The sequence below is a fragment of the Callospermophilus lateralis genome, chromosome 10 (assembly GCF_048772815.1).
Source record: "Callospermophilus lateralis isolate mCalLat2 chromosome 10, mCalLat2.hap1, whole genome shotgun sequence".
Taxonomy (NCBI): Eukaryota; Metazoa; Chordata; class Mammalia; order Rodentia; family Sciuridae; genus Callospermophilus; species Callospermophilus lateralis.
Window position 1 is genome coordinate 75,684,461 of NC_135314.1, and position 15,126 is coordinate 75,699,586.

Here is a 15,126-nt window from a genome sequence, read left to right on the forward strand (position 1 = left end):
GGTAAGGCAGAATAGCATGGCGGAAGAGTGGCAGAGGGAAGCAGCTCACATGTTGATGAGGAAGCAGAGAGAGACACCATGCTCCAGATACAAAATATATACCTTGTAGCCATTCCTCAAATGTATCATTTTCTCCAGCCACACCCCACCTCCCTCCAGTCACCACCCAGTTAATCCCACCAGGGATTAACACACTGTTTAGGTTAAGGCTATAACCCAATAATTTCTCCTCCAAACCTTGCATTATCTCACACATGAGCTTTTGGGTGACCCCTTAGATCCAAATCATAACAAGAGGATAGAGTTGGGTTACGTAAGTGAGAGGATAGCAAGGTAATTGGAGAGTGGTGAACGTGATTCCCAGGCTTGATGTTGGAAGATAGAAGATTTAAAAGTAGATTAGAGGAACATTGACGGGATGGATTATAAATAAAACTGAATAAAGCCCAAAGATCTTATCTGAAACTTTGTTATAATGTTGTCTTAAATCCCTGATGGTTTATTCTAATCTGGGTCTTCCATAGTTTAGTAGTCTGGCAGATGTGGGTTGCATCATCCTGCTTTGTGGGTGCTTATAGTCACAACTGTCTCCTGGGTTGCACTTGGCCCTGGAATATCCTTTCACCTGATTCTGCCTAGGATTTTTTTTTTTATTCTTCAAAGCTCAGTTCCTTTGACCTTTCCAAAAGCTATTTCCCAATTAACTCAAACTTGAAAAAAAGTATACCTATTTCTGAAATTTCATGGGTCTTTGCACTTTTTATAGGATGTTTGTCAGATTTCATCATTTATTCACGTTTGCTAATTTGTCTAATCTATGCTGATATAACTATTAACTGAGTCAGAGGGTCTGTCTGCTTTAACTTATATCTCCATAGTATCTGGTATGCCCAGAGTGTACTGGCTAAGAGTACCACCTTTGGAATCAGACCAGTGGTGAACATCATGGTGACCTTAATTCTTCAAACCTAAATTTCTTAATTTCTAAAATAGAGATAATACCATTACAGATCTCATACTACTTTTGTAAGGATTAAATAATTTGTATAAAGCACTTAGCATATTATCTGGCAATGATAATTACTATTATTTCAAAGAAATTTTTATGGAATAAACAAGTGAATGAATGATTACACAGTCTACTTGGGAAAAGTCATGCTTTTAATTTAGAATAAAAATAATTAGACTTTCTTGGGTGCTAATGCTAATATACTGAGAGCAATTTTATTTTATTTTATTATATTTTTTTTAAATTACAAAGTTTATTTTTTTTATTTTTTATTTTTTTAAAGAGAGAGGGAGGGAGGGAGAGAGAGAGAGAGAGAGAGAGAGAGAATTTTTTAATATTTATTTTTTAGTTTTCTGCGGACACAACATCTTTGTTTGTATGTGGTGCTGAGGATGGAACCTGGGCTGCACGCATGCCAAGCGAGCGCGCTACTGCTTGAGCCACATTCCCAGCCCCCTGAGAGCAATTTTAATGTAAACTATTTTAGTAATAGATACCACTAATTTTGTACTAATTTAGGTAAAATGCAAAATACTTTAATATAGACTATCATTTAACAAGTCGAAAGATGAATATCATGTTTTGCAGATGAGAAACTGAGGTGGTGCTGGGAATTGAACCTAGTGCCTTACACATGCTAGGCAAGTGCTCTACCACTTAGCCACAACCCCAGCCTTTCACTCTCTTAATGATGAAGTTTGATGAACATAAATTCTTAATTTTAATGAAACTCTTAGTTTATTTATTTTTTCATTATGGTTAGTAATGCTTGTGTCCTGTTTGAGAAATCTTTGTATACCCCCAAGGTTATGAAGATACTTTATTTTTTAATACTAGAAGCATTATTTTATGTTTTATATTTAAATGTGTGATCCACTTCACGTTAATTTTTAGATAGATGTCAGATAGGTGTCAAAGTTGTCCCCCTCATTTGGTTACTGAATTGTTTCAGAATCATTTATTGAAAAAAAATTGTTCCTTTCCTACTGAATTGCAGTAAGATGAACTAATTGCAGTAAGATGACTACTTAGATGTGGATCTCTGCCATTTATTTTAGTTTTGAAATATGATACATTCCAGTAGACTGTAATTTCTAAGAAATCTTGGATTGTGTTTAATTGGCTCGCTACACTATACTCACTACCTAGTCCAATGACATGTGATTGACATTCAGTAAATATTTGCTGATTGAATGAAAGAATTTTTAAGAGAGAAATCCATAGGAAGTCTGAGAAATATTTTTAAATAAAGAATTAAAAAGTGTTCCGAGTTACACAGCATGTTTAGATATATAGTAGAATTGAAATTGTTTTTGTAGAATATTGCCAGCTTCTAAATATCCACCCCCTTCATAAAAATTAGTTAGATAATTCTATTCATGAAGTCTTTTGCCAGGAAATTCCTGTTTAATTCTTTTTAATGTCAATTTCTTTTGTCACCATACATATATTGTTTACTGGAGGAATTTTTTTTGAGAAACTGCTACTCTTTTAAAACTTGTAATTTTTTTAGTCTTTATGACTAACCCTTCAGCGTCAGTAAAATGTATCAGTATAAATTCTGAACCTAATGAGAAGTTAATTTGGAATAAGGAATAGATGTAAAAGGATCTCTTCCACTATTTTTAAAAATATTTTTCATATCAAATAATAATTTCAGGAATGGGGTTGTGGCTCAATGATAGAGCGTGCAAGGCCCTGGGTTTGATTCTCAGCACCACATAAAAATAAATTTTAAAAAATCAAGGTATTGTGTCCAAAATACAACTAAAAATTAAAATTAAAAAAAAATTAAAAAAAAATAATAATTTCTACCATGTTTTTTATTTTTTGTAGAGATTGTCACAGAAGGAAAAAGAAAAAAGTCTACATCTTCTGATTTACATGAGGTATGCATTAGTTTTGCTTGTAACCAATAGTTGCTGAAATTGAAAGTGTTTTGCAATTTTTTTAAAAAATAAAATTTTTAAATATGGTAAAACTTTGAGCAGTATTTTGAGGAAAATGATGTTCTGAATAACTGAGCAGCTTTTAAAAATCCATTACAAGATGACTGGTATACATTTTGGTTTATATTTTGAATTTTATATAAAACATAACTCAGCATTTCATTGATGACTGAATATATTAGCATGCTTTGTGTTCATTCATTAATAATGTAGATGTAGAAGAGTTGTGTTCATGGCATATGCTGAAAATTATCTTTTGGAATCTGTTCTTTTAAACCTCTTTTTTTTCTATTCATTTCTTCTTACAAAATAAGCAAAATGAAGTTTCTGCTTATGTTGAGTGTTTTTTTTTTTTAAAAATGCATCCCTATAAAGAATGATAATCTTTTTCTCTAGAATTTTGTGCTTAAATGCAGTGATACCTGATGTACATTATAATGATTTATTAGATGCTTTTCTCAGAAGCACTTATGTATGGAGATCTTTAATTTGGAACATTTTTATGTTTTTACAGTTGTACATTTAACAACGATTGTAGAAATCATAAAGGAGTATCATGGGTTAATGAGAGGGAATTAAGAGGACCTTAGTAGACCACATAGAATATCTTTGCTAGTCTTTCTTCTTTGGCTTAAGATTTGCAGGGTGTGGTTTCTCCATTTATTTTTATTTATTTATTATTTTTTAAAAATATTTATTTTTTAGTTGTAGTGGGACACAATACCTTTATTTCACTTATTTATTTTTATGTGGTGCTGAGGATCAAACCCAGGGTCTCGCACATGTGAGGCAAGTGCTCTACCACTGAACCACAACCCCAGCCCCATGGTGGTTTCTCCATTTAAAATTTTGGATTTAGCTCAAGTACAGTGAATGAGGAAAGTAGAAAAGAAAATTTTACATTGCTGTGAAAACTATTGTCATATCCAGTATCTCATTTTGTTTTCTGATACTGTAAAATAATACATAAGACTGGCTTTATTTATTTAAAAATACTATGTATTTTGATTCATGGTTCTGGAAGCTGGGAAGTCATTGGTACCTGCTGAACTTCTGGTGAGGGCCTTGTATAATAGCTCACAGCAGAAAGCAGAGTAAGTGGACTAAAAAGAGGCATGTATATGAAAGACTCAGGGGAAGTACCAGTCTTACTTTATAACAACCTGCTTTCTTGAAAACCAATCAGCCTTAACTAACAGTCTTTTGATAAAGAGATTAATCTTTTCATAAGGGTAAAGGTCCCATGACCTAATTAGCACTTAAAGGTCCTGCTTCCTAACACCTTTATATTGGTAATCCAATTTCAACTTGAATTTTGGTGGGGACAAATCACATGTAGGCTATAGCACCCAGTTTTAAAATACCTCTGTGTTGACCACTGCTATTTAAACAAAAAATTTAAATTTATTTAATCTAATCAGTTATACATTACAGCAGATTGCTCTTTGATTCATTGTACACAATAGAGCACACTTTTTCATTTCTCTGATTGTACATAAAGTAGGGTCACACCATTCATGCAATCATATATGTACCTAAGGTAATGATGTCCATTTCATGCTATTTTTAATATTTGCAATGAAGTGCTCTGCTTTAGGGTATTATGTCATTCATGCAATACACTTGAAGTTCTACTGTTAACATTTCATAATATTGAAGCCAGGTGCAGTAGTGTGCACCTGTAGTCCCAGCTGCTGGGAGATTGCTTGAGCCTACACATAGACACCTTATGTCTTAAAAATAATAAAAAAAAATATTGAATTTCATGTTGGTTCCTATGCCCTTTTGACAAGCTCCTAGGGGTAGCAGGGGTGGTACCTTTCCTTACTTTTTGGCACTACAAGCTTATCTTGTATTTTCCCTACCCAGCCTTGGAATTAGCAGATTTCCCAAGGAGCCTTGGTTGTTTTTATTGAAGAATAAAAGATTTCATTTGTTCAACCATAGTATACCTATAATGTCATACCAGTACATGTAAAAAATTTAGAATTCCTTATAAACTTGCATAGTAAATTCTTGGTAGTAGTTTATATTACCTCCTAAGACCATTAGTAGAAATAACTTACTGAAAGGATAAGAACTTTCATGGATACAGAGATAAGACACTGATACATTTTGAGTTTTTAAGAATTTAAAATTATTTTTAAGACAAAACTTGTTTTTTCTTTTTTATTAGTCAATACTTTTTTTAATAGATTTTATTAGAAAATTCAATTTAACAAAAAGACTACTCAGATACATCTAGAATTAATACCTTGGTATTCTAGTTCATCTGTCTATCTGTCTATAGTAAATAAATATTAAAATTAGAACACCACCCAATACTGCAGTTAATCTACTTTTTCTATTTAACTGCATCAAGGGCATAATTTTTCTAAAATCAAACTTACTTAAAATATTGCTTAGTATTTATTGGGTAGTTAAAATGTATTGGATAAATTGTGCTCAGTACTAGGGAAATAGTGGTAAACATTTTTTGTTTTTTGTTTTTGTTTTTTTTTGGGTACTGGGTACTGGGTACTGGGGTGCTTAGCCACTCAGGCACATCTCCAGCCCTGTTTTGATACTTTTAATCTTGAAACAGTTCTCACTAAGTTGCTTAGGTCCTTGCTAAGTTGCTGAGATGGTTTTGAATTTAGAATACTGCCTCAGCCTCAGAGCTGCTAAGATTATAGGCCTGCACCTCCACACCCAAATAGTGGTAAACATTTTAAATGACTACATCATATTTCATTATATGCAAATCTCAATGAATCCTTTCATTGTTTTTGAGCTATTTTTAGTGTTTTGAATTATAAGCTGTGCTAATTGTTGTATTGGAATTTTAAGTTTTGTAGGATCATTGACAGCTTAAAATCTTTGTTGATTGTATTATAGTTGAAACCATGACTGGAATGTGTCTAAGGACCAGGGATGTAGATCAGTGGTAGAATCTGTGCTTAGCACAAGGCCCAGGGTTCAATCCCTAACACCTCAAATGAAATAAATGCAATGGGATATAAAAACAAGTAAAATAAAATGTCTAAGAAGAGATCATATTGTTGCAAAAGACTCATAAGTATTTGGGTTTTTTTTGGGGGGGGTAGGAATTTGCTTTTTAAAAAATTGGATGTTATAATTAGAATTTTTTATTACATATTTTTAAATGCATACAACTTAATTTAGATCAGTTAATCATTAAGAAAAAGTGAAGAACTCGAGATAGGGCAGAGATGTGGGCGGGGAAGGGAGAGGGCAGGGGTTTAGCAATGATGGTGGAATGTGATGGACATCATTATCCAAAGTACATTTCTTTTAAAAATAAATTTATTAAGGTATGATTAACATACAAAAATCGTATATACGATACCACTTGATGAATTTGGAGATAAGTATACACCCATGGAAACCATCATTACATTCTGTGCTATTAACATCCCCTCCAAAAGTTTCTTCTTTCTTTTGCAATTAATAGTTCCAGTGCTGATCTGCTAGTTGATTCAACGTAACATAAAATCTATCCCCTTTAGTAAAGTTTTTAGTATGTAATACACTATGGTAAACTATAAGTATTATGCTGTACAGTATTTCTCTAACACTTATTTATCTTACATAATTGAAACTTTGTACCCTTTGAGTAATACCTCTCTGTTTCTTTCTCCCTGCAACTTCTGGCAGCTACTATTCTTACTGCTTCTTTGAGTTTGACTATTTTAGATTTCTCATATAAGTGATATCATATAGTGTTTGTCTGTTCTCCAGGTTCATTCACGTAGTCACAAATGGTAGGATTTTCTTCTTTTTAAAGACTCAGTAATATTGTATTATATGTATATACCACCTTAATTTTTTTTTTAAACCAGTCATAGGATCTGGAGTCATCTTGAAGATTTGTTCACTCACTTGTTTGGAATCTATAGGAAGACACAAACATCTTGGTGAATCTGTATCCCTTTGTAGCCTCTCCATATGATCTTTCCAGCTTAGTGGCTTCAGGGTATCCAAATTTCTTACCTATGGCTTAGGTCTCCCAAGGTGTGTATACTGAGAGGCAGAGGGAGGGAGGGAAGCACATAAGCACGTCTGAACCATGCTGAAGCTAAGTTTCCTCTTATGACTAGCCTTGGAAATGACAAGTCTGCCCAGATTCAAGGGGGACAGAACATAGTTTTAATGTTGGAAGACTGCCTGGTCATGTTGTGAGAAAAGAATGTGGGGTAGGGAATATTGGTATGGCCACCTTTGGAAAAGACCGTATGCCACAGAATTCAGTGTAAGCTGTGTTTATCAGCTTTGCCTTGCTGTGTCAAAATACCTGAGGAAATCATCTTAAAGAGAAAAGATTTATTTTGGCTCAATGAGAGGAGAGAGAGATGGGAGGGGGTAGTGAGTGATTAAGCACAAATGTGCACAAACAAGCTGTGGATCAAGCCTTCAACACGTGAGCTGTTGGGGGAAATTCCAGATTCAGACAATAACATTATACTAGATAACCTGCTTACAAAGCATCCATGGGTTTGAACAGCCTGAATCCCTTGCCTCACCCTGGAGAAAGCAGCTGTTGTTTTCTAATTAAGAATATAAGACCGATGATTGTTTTAGATAGATATTGTCTTTTACAGATGAAGAATTACAAAGAGATGCCTTTTAATACAGAATAGCAATAAAAGTTACTTGTACCCAGGAAGATGAACTTTTTCTGAGAAGCTAGTAAAATAAGAGTTGAGATGTATTTTCTTCATATTTATTGTATCTTCTTAACTTAGGCTTTCTTTTCTTAGAAATATTTATGGATTCTTACTGGTTACTAATTGTATTTAATATAATGCTTTGGTGGGGGCGGGTTGTGGGGATCAAACCCATGGTATTGCATATTTTGAGCATATTTTAAACAACTGAGCTATACTGCTGGCCTATTATATTTTGTAGGTAGAACTTAAAGTTTAATAATCATTTATTTTAATATGAAAGTTAGATATTTTAAGTTTTCAAGCCAGGCATGGTGGTGCACACCTGTAATCCCAGCAGCTTGGGAGGCTGAGGCAGGAGGATTGCAAGTTCAAAGCTAGCCTCAGCAAAGGTGAGGTGCTAAGCAATTCAGTGAGACCCTGTCTCTAAATAAAATACAAAATAAATATGACTGGGGATGTGGCTCAGTGGTCGAGTGCCCCTGAGTTCAATCTGCAGTACCAAAAAAAAAAAGAAAAACATATTTAAGTTTTCAAATTTGTTACAATTCATGCATTTATTTGCTTATTCAGCTTAGCAAGAGCCACATACTTTGGAGATGCAAAAGTAAATTAGGACCTTGACCTTAAGGAGCTTTACAGTCTGGAGAAGAAGGCAGATATATTGACAAATTACTACAAAATGATCAGTGTAATATGAATATTATAATGTAAATGTATCAAACAAATATTTATACCCCGAGAAAGGAATGCTTTTGTGTGAGGGTTATGCTTGTGTGGGTAAGAGAATACTTTTGAAAAGGGTCTGAGATATTTCACAAGGGAGAAATAGAAGGAAAGGCCTTACAGACTGAGGGAACAGTATATATAAACATCTAGAGATAAAATATGACATCTGAAGAGGGTTTAATAACTCCAAAATGTTGTGCTATCGAATTTTTTTGGTGTGGATGATGTGAAAAAGAGCTGAAAATGTCGAGTTTTATTTATAAAAAATGGATGCCACTGTTGTTTGTAAGCATTGCAGCCATAATTAGAATTATGTATTAGAGAACTCTGTAGCTTGCATTTGAAAAATTAGGAGAAGAGACTGTAGGCAAGAAAATAGTAATTAGGAAACTGTTGTGATTCTTCAGTTCTCTACCTTTATGCTCAATGAGAATTTTTTATAATATTATGTTTAATTGCTTATAAATTAAGCTTCGGATTTAAAACTTTAAAACTCTTAGAAAAATATTAATGCAGGGTAGTAGAATGGTTCTGCTAGTTGATTCAATTCTTTTATATATATACATATATAAATATATTTCAATTAAACTGATTATTTTCTCATCCTACTTTCAGATAAGAAAAATGTTAAATGTAAAACCAGAGGATGTTCATGTTCAGTCACCACTGTCCAAAGTCAGAAGCTCAGTACGCTGGGATCTCCCTTTGCAGGGGGTAAATAAAACTAATTTGTTTTAAGCATATAGTTTTATTTAGTATGTTTAAAATATTTTAGCAAAACTGAAATTTTATTTTCTTATTATCTTTTATTTTTCTGATATTTAAATTTAGATTTTAAATTAATTTATTTCTGACATGTTAAAATGAACCTTTGAGGTTAGTGTCATCTTCAGTTTAAATCTAAGTGTACCTTATGCTTGGTTGATTTCTTTAAGAAATTTAAATCTCATTGTAATATTGTATATATTAAGGTTACTAAGATCTTAAGCTTAGTAGAATCATTTGTTCCTTTTTTCTTTTTTGGTACTGGAGATTGAACTCAGAGGTGCTTTACCACTGAGTTACATCCCCAGTCGTTTTTATTTTTTTATCTTGAGGCAGGTTCTCACTGAGTTATTGAGGGTCTTGCTAAGATGGTGAAGCTAGCCTTGAACTTGTGATCCTCTTGCCTCAGCCTCCCAAGATTATAGGTGTGTGCCACCATGCCTGGTTGTTCTGTTGTTCTTTACCCATTTTTTAACTTTGAGAAAGTGTCTCTTAATGGATGCTACAGCAATATTTTAAAATATATTCTGATTATAAATCTGGACTTTAACATTAATTTTTTAGATATTATTCTAGGTCTCTTATTCTAGTCAGTAAGACTGACTTACTATAGTACTTTTTCTTTTTTCAATATGGCACTTTATTATTTTCTCTTGACTAAAGCGATTCCTAGTCAATTTTTAGAAAATTGAATTTTTCTCAGATTTTCCATTTACCAATTTATAGCTATATTAGTTTACTAGAGCTGCCATAACAAAATACCACAGAGCGAATGGCTTCAACAACAGAAATTAATTTTCTTTAAATTTTTTTTTTTTAGTTCTAGATGGACACAATATCTTTATTTTATTCATTTATTTTTATGTTGTGCTGAGGATCGAACCCGGTGCCTCATGCATGCAAGGCAAGTGCTCTACCACTGAGCCACAACCCCAGCCCAGAAATTAATTTTCTCATGGTTCAGAAATCTGGAAGTCCAAAATAAAAGTGAGGGCAGGATTGGTTTCTCCTGGGCCTTTCTCCTTGATTTGCAGATGTCTCTTTTCTTGCTGTGTCCTCCCTCCCTTGGCTTTTCTCTGTGTGCATGCTTGCATGTCTGGTGTAACTTTTTCTATTTATGAGGATACCAGTCTTATTAGATTAGGGGCCCACCCATATGACCTCAATTTAATTTTAATTAACTTTTTAAAAATCCTTGTGTCCACATATAGTCACATTGAACGTTAGGGCTTCAGCGTAAGAATTTTGTAGGGATACAGTTCAATCCAGAAGTGTCTCATTTTAGGATAACAAATTTTAAGCCACTATGGATTCTTGGATTTTTATGTTACAGACAGGAAAAAAAATAACCACTTTTAAAACTTAGAGGAGGCCTGGGGTTGTGGCTCAGTGGTAGGGCACTTGCCTCACACTTGTGAGGCACTGGGTTCGATCCTCAGCACCACATAGAAATAAATAAAAAAAATTAAGGTATTGCATCCATTTACAACTAAACAAAATATTTAAAAATTATAAAAAAAACTTAGAGAAAGAGTTTGTCATCAGTATAAATTGTTTTAAAATTAAAGTGTGAGAGAACACTTATTATTTTTTATTTTTTTGTGGTGCTGGAGATTGAACCCAGGGGCTCATGCATGCTAGGTAAACACTTTACCACTGAGCCACATCCCCACCCATAAAAGTTTTATTTTTAAATAATATATTTGTTAAGTTTATTTTGTATACAAAGAAGGACAAAATAGTGAAAAAATGAAACCATATGATATTTATGTTATCTGTTGACATAAAAAATAAAAACCATTTTCATAAAGTTAGAAAATTTGTGCTGTATAGAAAGGCACAAGTAAAGTGAATAAAGAATTCTCTTTTTTTTTCCCTAGAGGCAACCACTATTAATTGTTTTTTTTTTCACTTAAGAAAAAAAATGCATATGCCATATGAATTATTTTTTAATCTTTACAGAAAACAGTGATTTTACTTACTTGTTCTGCACTTCATTGTTTTCACTTAATATAATATCTGAATTTTTTTCCTTTACATTACTGGGGATTTAACCCAGGGGTGCTTTACCAGTAATCTATATCCAGGCCTTTTTGTTTTTTATTTTGAGACAGTCTTGCCAAGGTGCCTAGGCTGGGCTCAAACTTGGAACTCTCCAGCTTCAGCCTCAGAAGTAGCTGGGATTACACGTGTAAGCCACCACAACTGGCCATTTCCCCCCTATTTTAACGCATATAAAACTACATCATTTATTTATTTTATTTTTTTATTTTTTTGGTACTTGGGATTGAACCTAGGAACCCTTTCCCACTGAGCTATATTCCCCAGTCCTTTTTCTTTTTTGAGACAAGGGTCTTGCTAAGTTGCTGAGGGCCTCATGAATTGGGGCCTTAGTGAATTGCTTAGATTGGCCTCATACTTGAGATCATCCTGCCTCAGTCTCTTGAGTCTCAGGAATTACAGGTGTGTGCCACTGTGCACAGATGTATTTTTATTTTTAGTTGACACAGTGGTTGTACATCTTTATGGGGTTCAGTGTTACATTTCAATGCATGTATATGATGTGTAAAGACCAGATCAGGGTGATTAGCATATCTGTCACCTGAGACATGTATCATCTCTTTGTGTTGGGAACATTCAAAGTTCCCTCTACTCTTCTGAACTCTTTAGTTAATTGTTGTCAATCATAGTTATCCTACTGTATTATTGAACATTAGACATAATTTTTCTTATCCATTTGCCTCATTGTGCCTATTAATCATCCTCACTTTAATTTGGATTAATTTAAATTCATCCTCACTTCATCACTCCCTCTCCTGTACCTTTCCAGGATCTAGTCACCTCTATTCTATTGTCTACTTCTTGAAGATCAACTTTTTAGCTTACACACACACACACACACACACACACACACATTAATAATTTCATTATGTGGAACATCATTTTTCATATATGGGGAACCTTTCTTTTGAGTGGGATTACTAGGGCCTAAGGGAATTTGCATGTAAATTTTTTTTATACATACATATATATATTTTGTAGTGGGGATTGAACCCAGGAGTGCTCTATTACTGAAATACATCCCCAGACCTTTTTGGTAATTTTTATTTTGAGACATGATCTCACTAAGTTACTGAGGCTGGCTTTGAACTTGCAGTCCTTCTGCCTCACCCTCCCAATTTGCTGGGATTGTAGGTGAGTGCCACTATGTGTGGCTTATATTTTAAATTTTAATTAATACTGCAAAATTGTCTTATGGAAAATCTGGAGCAATTTGTTTTGCTACCAGTGTGGTGTTCCATTTCTTTATAAACATAACAACTGTATATACCACACAGTAAAATGGTTGCCAATATGATAGGAACAACAACAACAACAGCAAAGACAAAAGTCTCATTAAAATGATGTGAATTGTTTTTATCTCTTTGCATACATATTTTTATTTTATTTTTCAAGATCTAGAATTTATTGTTGGATAAATTTTTTTACACATGTACTTACTGTCTCTTGGGATAGATCCTTCCTTTTTTTTAGCAGTATCTCTGTTTTTTTTCTTTTATCCTTGAGATGTGCATGACTTTCCTTAGTTTTTGACAAAAGTATGGATTCTTCATGTCTATTGTCTTTTCTTTTTCTTCAACTCCTCTTCATCAGTCTCCTTTTCCTGAGAAGATAGTGGCCAATTTTCTCCTTTAGTTCCCTTTAACCCACTGAGTAGAACATGGCCCCTTCAAGGACTATTTTTTTCCTGTCACTAGTTTACTACCTTATTCCTTAGAGTAATGTTACTTAATTTTCGGGATATCTGCATTCTGGTTGAGATAGGAAGTGGTGCATGTCAGTATTAACATGCTATGTGGACTTCATGGTTTATAGAGTTTAAGGCTGGCTATACTGATATCTTGGTGTGTTGTCCCTGCCTGGTGGACTTCATGGTTTATAGAGTTTAAGGCTGCTAGGTGGACTTCATGGTTTATAGATGCTAGGTGGACTTCATGGTTTATAGAGTTTAAGGCTGGCTATACTGATATCTTGGTGTGTTGTCCCTGCCTGCTTTTTTTATTGTTGTTTTTAGAGACTTTCAGAGGAAGAGAGAGGAATAAATGACCCTTTTCATAGTCTTTAGTAGAATTTTCACTCATTTATTTGTGATTTTTGTTGAGATATAATTTCATTAAATAATCTATACATATTTTAAGTGTATAATTGGATAAATTTTGCCCAGAATAACATACAGCCAACATGAGATAGATAGTCATGAGATAGAGCATTGTCATGACCCTAGAAATTTCTCTGTGTCCATTTTCATTATGTCTTTCTCTCACTGCTCATACACCCACACTGCTCCTGGCCACCAGTCTTCTCATTTCTATTTCCGTGATGTAGTTTTGCCTTTATTTGAACTTCATAAAATGGAGTCAATCAGTATGTACATATTTGGCTTCTTTTCACTCAGTATAATGTTGTTTGAGATTTATCAATATTTTTGTCTATCATTGATTTGTTCCTTTTTATTTCTATGTAATATTCCCTTATATGAATATATCACAACTGTTTATCTAATTTTCTGTTGATGGACTTTGGGCTTTGTTTTAATTTGCATTTCTTTAGTGAATAATGATGTTAAAACATTTTCATATGTTGATTAGCAATTATGTATCTTTTTTTGTCAAGAGTCTAGACATGTACATTTTGTAACTACCACAGTAACAAAGATATGTGTGAGTTTGTATTGATTTACACTTTTTGTGTGTGACTGTTCTCACAGTTCCATTTGAGTTAGTCATAATTATTACAGATAAGATATTGAAATGTTCCATAACTTCAAAAAATTCTGTTGTGCTCTTCTCTTCACTTTTCAGTTAATTTCTTTCTCTCCCCCAACCCCTGGCAACACTGTTGTTTTCTAATCTATGTTTTCTAAAATATTACTTAAATGTAACCAAATAATATATAATGTTTTCAGAGTGTCTTGTTTCATTCAACATAATGTCTTTGAGATTCATTCATGTTTATGTGTATGAAGGACATTGGATCATTTTCATTTTTTGATGATTATGAATAAAGCTTCTGTAAATAGTTGCATGCAGGTTTTTGTGTAAGCATAAATTTTAATTTCTCTAAAGTAAATTCCTAGGAGTATTTCTGGATTATATGGTAAGTATATTTTTTTGTGTTTTTAAAAAAGTTTTTTTAGTTGTTGGTGGATCTTTATTTTATTCATTTATATGCAGTGCTGAGAATTGAATCCAGAGCCTCACATGTGCTAGGCAGTGCTCTACCACTGAGCTACAACCCCAGCCCCTACATGTATATTTAATTGCCAAACTTTTCCGGAATGTTTGTGTCATTTTTACATTTCTAGCAGCAATGCGTGAAAAGTTCTTCATGCTCTATCTTACTTGGTTGTGCCAATTTATTTTTTTAAAGTATTAGGGTTTATTTTTTTGTTTTTGTGGTGCTGGGGATTGAACTCTAGGCCTCATGCAGCCTAGGCAAATACTCTATCACTTAGGTATGTTCCCTAGACTTTGTTTTATAGAGCAATTTTAGGCTTATAGAAAAATTGAGGGGCAAGTACAGAGAGTTCCCATGTACCTTTCCCCCACTACCCTGGTTTTTCTTAATTTTTTTTTTTTTTGTACCAGGGATTGAACCCAGGGGCACTTAACCATTGAGCCACATCTCTAGACACCCCCCCTTTTAAATATGTATATTTATTTTGTTGTTTGTTTATGTGGTGCTGCTGAGGAACGAACTTAGCGCCTCACATGTGCCACTGAGCCACAATCCCAGCCGTCCCTAGCCATTTTTAAAAATATATTTTCTTAGAGACAGGGTCTTGTTGAGTTGCTTAGGGCCTCGCTAAGTAGCTGAGACTGGGTTTGAACTCTCTATCCTCTTGCCTCCTGAGTTGCTACAATTTTAGGCATGGGCTACCATGACCAGCTCTCTTACTGTTAACATCTAGCGTTAGTATGCTACATTTGTTATAATTTATGAGCTA

General features: G+C 33.7%; 1 protein-coding gene across 4 annotated transcripts in view; it reads left to right on the forward strand.

The window, feature by feature from the left end:
- The window catches only part of Senp7 (SUMO specific peptidase 7), a 138,903-nt gene that overhangs the window by 5,179 nt on the left and 118,598 nt on the right, over positions 1-15,126 (forward strand). For 3 of the 4 annotated variants that reach the window (XM_076868115.2, XM_076868117.2, XM_076868118.2), the window contains exons 2-3: positions 2,846-2,898; positions 8,970-9,068. In XM_076868115.2, the coding sequence (XP_076724230.1) occupies positions 2,846-2,898; positions 8,970-9,068 (152 nt within the window). The remainder of the gene's footprint in view (positions 1-2,845; positions 2,899-8,969; positions 9,069-15,126) is intronic. The other variant, XM_076868116.2, reaches the window with a different exon arrangement.